Source organism: Camellia sinensis, chromosome 8, assembly GCF_055761805.1.
Source record: "Camellia sinensis isolate YWXY chromosome 8, ASM5576180v1, whole genome shotgun sequence".
In the NCBI taxonomy this organism is placed as follows: domain Eukaryota; kingdom Viridiplantae; phylum Streptophyta; class Magnoliopsida; order Ericales; family Theaceae; genus Camellia; species Camellia sinensis.
The window spans coordinates 182,941,671-182,950,563 of NC_138968.1; the positions used below are offsets into that span (position 1 = coordinate 182,941,671).

The window sequence follows — 8,893 nt, forward strand, 5'->3', positions numbered from 1 at the left end:
TTTGGAGTCTAATAGTCTATAGTAGTACTTGTGTTAAAAACTAAAGGTTTTAATACCAATCGTTGTGAATTGTTCAGGCATGGAGATTGTATGAAGAAGGCAAGTCAATGGAACTGGTTGATAGGTTTGTAAGGGATTCATGTTGTCTATCTGAAGTGTTGCGATCAATCCACATGGGTCTATTGTGTGTGCAACATCCAGAAGATAGGCCAACCATGTCATCTGTGGTTATGATGTTGGGAAGTGAAGGTGAATTGCCATGGCCTAAACAGCCTGGCTTTTTTTACTGAATCTGCTAGTTCATCCAGCAAGTATGCACCATGTTCAACCAATGAACTTACCGTTACAACAATGCAACCTCGATAGTTGCATTCTCTAGGAATTAATTGTAATATAATCGTGTGGTAGAGAGAGAATTTGAGATAGGAGAGAAGGGACAGGGCCAAGAACCCTTGTATTACATGATATAGTTGCATTTCTCTGAAAGCCAGAGGAATGTCGACTATTCTATTTCCTTGGGCTAACTGTATTTGGATTATCCTCTCATGATCCATGTCCTCTGTAAACATTCTGACTCAGCCTTTGGCTGTTCCTATAAACTATGCACTGGTTGTCTTATGTCCTCTGTTCTTTCTTTTGCTTTCTCTTTGAAATTCTCTTTTTTCTTAAATGGTGATCTTTTAGTCAAAACATTAAATACTTGATGATCAATTCAACCAAGCAAGGCAACAAATCAAAAACTAGATCTAAATAACTAATGGAGACACACAAGTTTAATGATTAAAAACACCATGGATCATCTTCAGCCTGTTAAATCACATCAGCTGTAAGTCACAGCTTAAGTCCATGAGAGGGATTCACACACACAAGAACATGACATGAACTATGTTAAATATGATTTCAAATAAAAACATGATTAACACTGAAATAAATGATGGGATTGCCAAAACTAACTCTCAACACTATTTCTTCCAATGCCGGCAGCCCATGCCAAAAAAATAAAGTAAAATTTTAAATTAAAAAACTAAAGCCCATAAACAATACCAATGGCTTCTGTACCAAGGAGTCTCCAACATACAATACATCAGAATAAAACAGTTTCGTAAAGATATACATACATATTTATGTCATCGAGGCTCTAGTATTGTAATGGTGAATTCATTGGTTGAAGTAGGTGCATTTCTACCAGAAGAATTATCAGCTTTAGTTAGATTCCTTTCAGTAAAAAAACCAGGCTGTTTGGGACAAGGCAATGCACCTTCACTTCCCAACATTAGAACCACAGATGACATGGTTGGCCTATCTTCTGAACTTTGTTGCACACATAATAGACCCACATGAATTGATCTCAACACTTCAGATACATTACAAGAGTCCCTTACAGCTTCATCAAGCAGATCCAAGGACTTGCCCTCTTTATACACCATCCATGCCTAAATAACAAGCAAACAAATTAGGACTACTGCTTTTAATCTAATGTAGATATCAAAATAATATTACTAGCCTTGATTTTTACATGTCCAAGAAGGTTGAGGTTATGATCTGGATGAAAGAATCCTCTGTTTCTTTTCCCGCTCACAATCTCCAGAACCAAAACACCAAAGCTGAATACATCTGATTTTACTGAGAAATGCCCATCAACCGCATATTCTGGAGACATGTAGCCACTGCAATAAGACATCGAACAAATTGAGAAATTTAGGACCATTATAAGTGCATTATAGACTACATAGATCAAGTTATAGTAGAGATTCGTACTATGTTCCGATCACTCTATTTGTGTTTGCTTCAGTCTCGTCTCCTTTGAAACTTCTAGCCATGCCGAAGTCTGATATCTTCGGGTTCATGACAATATCTAACAAAACATTGCTAAGTTTGAGATCCCTGTGGATAATTCTTAGTCTTGAATCTTGATGAAGATAAAGAAGTCCCCGAGCAATTCCATTGATAATGTGGAAGCGCTTTGGCCAATCAAGTATGGTGCATCGGATTGGATCTGCATATCTTTGACTAAGTTAATTGTGCTTATATATTTGAGTGTAAAAAAGTATTTTTAACTTTGAATACAGAGACATTCAATTGACAGCAAATTCACATAGGCAGCCACTTGAATTACTTTTTATTTTAAAAAAAAATAATAATAATTGCAAGATGGCAGATACTTCATTTCTCTGCTCACATAGGCAGCCATTTGAACTTGGTCCAACCAAATTCTAGAGGAACTATGTCCCAAAGCACCACACCAGTAGAGGGAATACTTGAAAAATATAGTGCACTTTTTGATCTAAAAATTACTATGGTTTTGACAAAGCCAGACCAAAAATAAAGGAGTCTAAGCTTTTGTTAGGCATGTATTCATAGATCAAGATCTTCTCTTCTCCTTGAATGCAGCACCCTAGAAGCTTTACAAGATTCCGATGCTGAAGTTTGGCAATACATATAACTTCATTCTTGAACTCATCAATTCCTTGTCTAGAGTTTCTCGAAAGCCTCTTCACAGCTATTTGTTGTCCCTCTTCCAGCGTACCCTGAATATTGGCAATTGTTATAAACAAAATATCCAGCCCTCGGAAAAAGGCACTTTTGTTCTTACTTTCCTTACCTCTTTTCTTCTTTTTTATTAATTACTCCCTATCAGCATTAAAAAAAATTACCACCTTTGACAATAACTAAATAGAGTTTATTTAAACACTTACCCTGTAGACAGTGCCAAAACCACCCTCTCCAAGCTTATTGCTTGCTGAAAAGTTACTGGTAGCATTCATTATTGTAGCTAAATCAAACAGTGGTAGCTCTAAATCTTTCTTCTGGCTTTCATTGTTGCCACCTTGTTTAAAGATATCTCTCATTGTTCCTGCACAATAGCAGATAGAGTGAATTTGAATGAAAGAACCTGTTTAACTAGGTAGAGACATGCAGTGATACTTTTTTTAGAAACACACAAGCATGTGTGCACACACACAAAGTTTGCCACAGAATGTGTCATTTGAGTTACCTTTTCTCTTTATCTGCTGCTGCTGCTTCTTTCTCCAAACATGAAAGATGAGACAACAGATTAGCAGGCCAAGTCCCATTGATAATGCCAAGCTGATCCCGATTTTCTCTCCTTTCTTCCCCTCATAGCTAGCTTTGGAAATTGTCGAGTATACTATCCAATTGAAGAGATTAATTCATCTCAAAGGTACAATCATATAAGCGCAAATTTAGAAGGATTGCTTTTGCCACATAGTGAAAATATTATGTTTAATACTAAAAGCTACAATGACTTGCAATTTATGATGTTAGTTGCTTCATAAAAGTTAAAGGACAACAATACAAGTAACAAAATATTATTGTGACAGCAATATATATGCTGCTTAATTTTCTGATTACCTCTTCCTACAAGCTGACTCATAGGAGAGTTGGAAATGGAAAGATTGCAAGCCTGCTACACTTTTCAATAACTTATTAGAGACAAATATAACATAATTTTTTTGCACCAGAAAGGAAAAACCAGTAATATATAATGTAATACCTAACTCAGAGGAGGCCATCCTTATGTAGAGGTCTTGCCCATTTCCAGTGAAATCTTCTTTAATGTCAATCAGGTCACCTAACCAAAGCAAGCAGCCACTTCCTTCACTACTTATATTCAATGCTGCATATGCCATACAAGTGCAATTGTGCAAGCACGCAGTTTGGCATTCTTTAAGGGTCATGCTCTCATTAAACCAGGAATACCGTGTGTCTGGCAGCTTAATCCCCGAATACTTGAGAAAACCATCGCTATTTTGGCAATTCAAGGCCTTCCTCCTAACACAACCACTTGATGAAATTCCCATTGCCCATTCTGTTGGGAGCCTTGGCACAAATTTATCCAAACACCCACATATTGGTGAGTTGCCAATGTTGCAACTAGCATACGCGCCACACATGGCATACCTGTCACAGGTATTTGTTGGTCCGGTTATGTAAAGCACCCAACCTCTTCCATCCACCCATGTCCAGCGCTGCATGTAACCATTCTTGTTGATCAGAAGCCTCGACACAATTGAACTGTTAAGTAGCTCGTAAATATAATACGCCTCCTGTTTACTAAAAACAAAACTGAAATTGTAAATGTTGTTCTGCTTCAAACTGGGATTCCCAGAAAAACGCTGACCATTCCACGGTCCATACCTATACCACTCAACTGAGCCATTGCTCCCCCAAAGCTGTGGATATCCATGAAGATCCAACCAATACGTATAGAATCCTCGAGCAGGATCATCATTGCTCTTCCAGGAAGATAGGTACCAATCACGACCAGTTACCAAGTTCTTTCCAAGTTTCATGCCTGGTAAAAGAGTATCACACGGATAATCAAAACTTTGCCACAGAAAGTTATCTGGGTTATCATCATTTGCTTCTTTGACAACAAGATTTCCAGATTCCAAGAGTTGTGCAACTGGGTTCTGTACAGATCTCGAGGTATTGGTAGACCATATGATTTTGCCAGTGGTTTTATTGAGAAGTACAAGAATTCCCAAGTTGAAGATCTTTATAACGCCTGAGGGATTCATGATCGAAATTTCTCTGTTAGCAACCCATACCACTGTCCGAGTTGTTATTTTCTTGTACCATATTCCCAAGTACCAATTATTGGAGCTTCCGGGGCTGAAAAATCCCATTTCAAAGCTGCCACCAGATGAAACTATGGTTTGGTTGTCTGTAATGAATTGTGTTGTTGTTATGGTGTCTGATGCTTGGCAGATCATTGAAATTGAAATTAAAAATGATAGGAATAGAAGCATGGTAATGAAGGCTTCAGTTGATGTGTTCATGCTGCTTGTGAAGATCATGCCTGTATTCTGTTTTCCAATATTCATTAATCCATATACTCAAACTCAACAACACCTCCTGAATTTGACCGCCAGCCTTATTTTCCTGCAAATATTTTTCCAAGATCCGTGGCGTCAATGGAGACTTGTCATATGATCACATTTAATTCTTTCTAAATGTTCAAAGTGAAGTCGACCCTTTTAGTGACTTGACTAATAATGCCTTTTGATAAGGGTAATGCTATGTACACACCATTAAATCTTTTCGTACACACCATTTTCTCAATACAGACAACACACATCTTCAATTCTTTGATTTCTTCTCCCTTCACGTCATCAATTTCAAAAAATCCAAAATTACCCTCATCTTCCACAACTCTCAATTCCAGACCCTAACCCTAACCCTCAACAACCACCGATTACCACCACCTCCCCAGCCCCATCGCCCAATGCCAGCCCAATCCAATCCATGTAAGCTTTAATCATAAAACCCATATATATAATCATAATCTGTACAAGCAGTATAATCAACAAAAACTCTATAAAGGGACTGACTATGCTTCCGAATAGCAGCATAGACTTTGTAGCCTCTTCTGAGAAGGCGTTGGACCAGGGTTGAGCGAAATCGGACTGAGGCATCCATTACATAGGCCATTTTGGAGTTGTGCTGCTCAGATGCTGGTGCCTGACTTTTAGAGAGAGAGAGAGAGGAGAGAAAGAATTGGGAGTTTGGACAGAGAGAAACAGCGTGGTGAGCTGGGTTCTCTCTTTCTCTATCTCTCTCACCATCGCGATTCATTACCCACCATCGCGATTCATTCTAGCCAAGGGTTTTCAGATCTTCGTCGGCGGCGGAGATGGGCGGCACGAGTTGCAGCGAGGAGAGGCGACCTGGGGTGAGGTGGTAGGCGGAGGAATGGCGGCGAGGGTGTGAAGTCTGAGATCAACTGGGTTCTTCACAGATCCGATCTGAGGGCGGCGACGTCGACGAGCACTGGCAGAGATGAAGGAAAAGAAGAAAGAAGAGGAAGAAGAAGAGAGGCGGTGGCTGTGGCGGTGCCCGTGCCGGTGGTTATGTTGGTGGCTAGTGTGGTGCGTGAATGACCGAGATTTTGGGTTAGGTCCAAGGGTAATTTAGCTAAGTGATACAATTGGAATTAAAAAATGATAATAAATGGTGTGCACTTGGAGAGTTTGCGATGAGTAAATAAAATTACCCTTTTGATAATGGCATGGCACCCCCAAACACCCACCTGACTTGCTTTCGCAAGTTAGCAAAAAGTTAATTTTTTATTTTTTTAATCAAAAAAATTAGTTTTTTTACCCAAGTCGTTATCTAAAAAATTATTTTTTTTGGTTAAAAAAATTAAAAATCAATTTTTTTACCAACTTTTCAAAACACAAACATCCCACAATTTCACCTCTCTATTTCTCGATTTTGTCGTATGAAGCCACGCATTACCAAATTCTACTGAAAATAAAATTATCCAAAAATCTGATGACAACATCATCAAAAATTTCCTTTTAGACCATCTTCAACGGTTTATCAATTCTCTCATTAAGAAAAAATTATTTTTTTCTATTCCATGAGAAAAAAGATTATTCCTCGTAAAAAATAAAAAGATTAGATCATCAAAGGAAACTCATAATAAGTCCATAAGTTTAAACGAGGCCGGTGTAATAATCTACGGTGTAAATTGAAAAAAAATCCAATCCCCATTTTTTTTGTAGGTGCTGTCTGGAGCCACGTATTTTTATTCGTAATACTAATGTGCCATAACATTGTTCAATTTTCCTTGAATGGTGCTAGACTTTTGGATGTTGTTATTTTTCCAGCGAAGACTTGGAAAATGGTGTGCAGAAAACAAAGAAGATTGATAACATAAGTCAAAAGTCAACATGTCTGTGGAGGGCGCGTAGTGTTCAGCATATGTGTGTCAAATACAAAAAGCTTGATAAGTTTGATTTAGGAAACCTTTATTATCGTCTTTGTCTGATTTTTGTTGCTGCGATAGTTTTTAATTTGAGAATCTGAGCTTTTACTATTACGGGACAAGGAGATGGAATGGAATTGCTCATTTTGGGAATCCTAGAATAAGGGAGGCAAGGGAGGATAACAAATTCTCTCTCTTCGTGGGTGGTGGTGGAGTTGTCACAGGAGCGAGGGGTGATGGATCTGCGACGGTGGCTGGAAAGGGGATTAGGGTGACGGCTGCTGGGGACAGCAAGAGACAGTGAGCGAGTATCGAAGGCTGGTGGTGTGTATTAAAAAAAAAAAAAGGTTTTTACAATTTTGTATAAAAAAAATAATTTGATTAAGGGTCAAAAATATAATTAAAAGAATTATCGAGATGATGTATACTAATGAATCAATGGTGTGCAAATAAAATTTCTCTTATTATATTATCTACTACGATTAAAAACTTGAAGATTTCATTTGATTTAAAAACATTAAAAAAACAAAAACAAAAACAGACGTGTACCCTCATTATGGGATTAGCGCGAAGCACACCCTCAATAGTTACGTGTAACATTGATTTTTCTGTGCATTTTTTCATTGTATTTTTATTGACGGAGCAGTGAATTTGTTTGCGATTTAAGTTTGTTTCCAACAAATTAATGCCAGCTTGGAACTACCTTTGGGATTATGCATCATGTGGTGGTTTTAATGATTAAGTGGAGACACTACAACAAAAACATACTTCAGTGGCACTACACTAGTGGCATATTTTTGGAAAATGCCACAAAAAATGATATTTAGTGGCACGTTTTTGAAAAATGCCACAAAACGACAAACATAAAAGGTTCTAGTGACATTTCAATGAACAAGTGTCACAAAACTACAACAAAAACATACTTTAGTGGCACCACACTAGTGGTATATTTTTAGAAAATGCCACAAAAATGATATTTAGTGGCACGTTTTTGAAAAATGCCACAAAACGACAAACATAAAAGGCTCTAGTGACATTTCAATGAACAAGTGTCACAACACTACAACAAAAACATATTTTAGTGACACCATACTAGTGGCATGTTCTTAAAAAATGTCACAAAAAGAATATTTGGTGGCATTTTTTAGAAAAATGTCATAGAGCCACAAACATACAAGGCTCTAGTGGCATTTCAATTAAAAAAAGTGTCACTTCACTACAACAAAAATGTCACTACAATAAATTTACACTTTAGTGACACTACACTAGTAGCATGTTTTTAGAAAATGCCACAAAAATAAAAATTGGCATTAAATGTTTTAGAAAAATGCCACAGAATCACAAAACATATAAGGCTCTAGTGGCATTTCAATAAAGAAATGTCACATCAATGTTATGACATTTTATAAAATAATGACACAAAAAATTATGTTCGTGACATTTACCAACAGATGCCACTAAACTTTAGTTGCAATGGCATTTTTAAAACAATGTCAGGACACTAGGTAGGTGCAAATTACTTTTTATGGCACTTAGGTGAAAAGTGTCATAAACAAATATTTTATAATATTTTGAGAAATGCCACTAAGCCAAAAACTTTCCAAGCTTATAATGACATTTTTGAAAAAACAAAAAATGCCAACATATTTTCTAAATTTTTAAAATGCAGTAAATGATTAAAAATAAATGAATTAAACTCAATATACACTACAGGAAAAAGCATATTTGGCGATAAATTTCCTGACCAAAAAAATTTGGTCGCTGAAAGTATAGCTTTTAGCGACCAAAACAGCATTAGTTGCCAAAAGTAAAGCTTTTTGGCGACTAAACAATTTTAGTAGCCAAAAATCTACAATTGGCGACTAAAACTAAGTTTGGTCGCTGATTATATGGGTTTTAGTGACTAAAAAATTTTTAGTAGCCCAAAGTAAAGCTTTTTGGCGACTAAAAAAATTTAGTAGCCAAAAGTCTACAATTGGCGACTAAAAATAAGTTTGGTCGCTGATTATATGGGTTTTGCCGACTAAAAAAATTTTAGCAGCCAAAAGTAAAGCTTTTTGGTGCCAAAAAAAATTTTAGTAGCCAAAAGTCTACAATTGGTGACTAAAAAATAAGTTTAGTCGCCAAAAGTGGTCATTTTTAGCGCGGGAAAACTAAAAT

The 8,893-nt window shown here is 36.9% G+C and overlaps 1 protein-coding gene across 3 annotated transcripts; it reads right to left on the bottom strand.

Moving 5' to 3' along the window:
• Positions 1–874: 874 nt before the first annotated feature.
• Positions 875–6,035, bottom strand: LOC114262151 (G-type lectin S-receptor-like serine/threonine-protein kinase At4g27290). 3 transcript variants are annotated; one of them, XM_082884303.1, is made up of 7 exons: positions 3,515–6,035; positions 2,996–3,127; positions 2,697–2,854; positions 2,318–2,528; positions 1,759–1,996; positions 1,505–1,667; positions 875–1,433 (listed from the first exon to the last, which is right to left on the bottom strand). In XM_082884303.1, the coding sequence occupies exons 1-7, from the start codon at positions 4,845–4,847 to the stop codon at positions 1,128–1,130; spliced, it is 2,541 nt and encodes an 846-aa protein (XP_082740429.1). In that variant the 5' UTR covers positions 4,848–6,035; the 3' UTR covers positions 875–1,127. The 3 variants fall into 3 exon arrangements, with proteins under 3 accessions (XP_082740429.1, XP_082740427.1, XP_082740428.1); XM_082884301.1 differs by having other exon boundaries at positions 2,996–3,148; positions 3,515–6,034; XM_082884302.1 differs by having other exon boundaries at positions 1,517–1,667; positions 2,996–3,148; positions 3,515–6,031.
• Between the last annotated feature and the right edge of the window lie 2,858 nt (positions 6,036–8,893).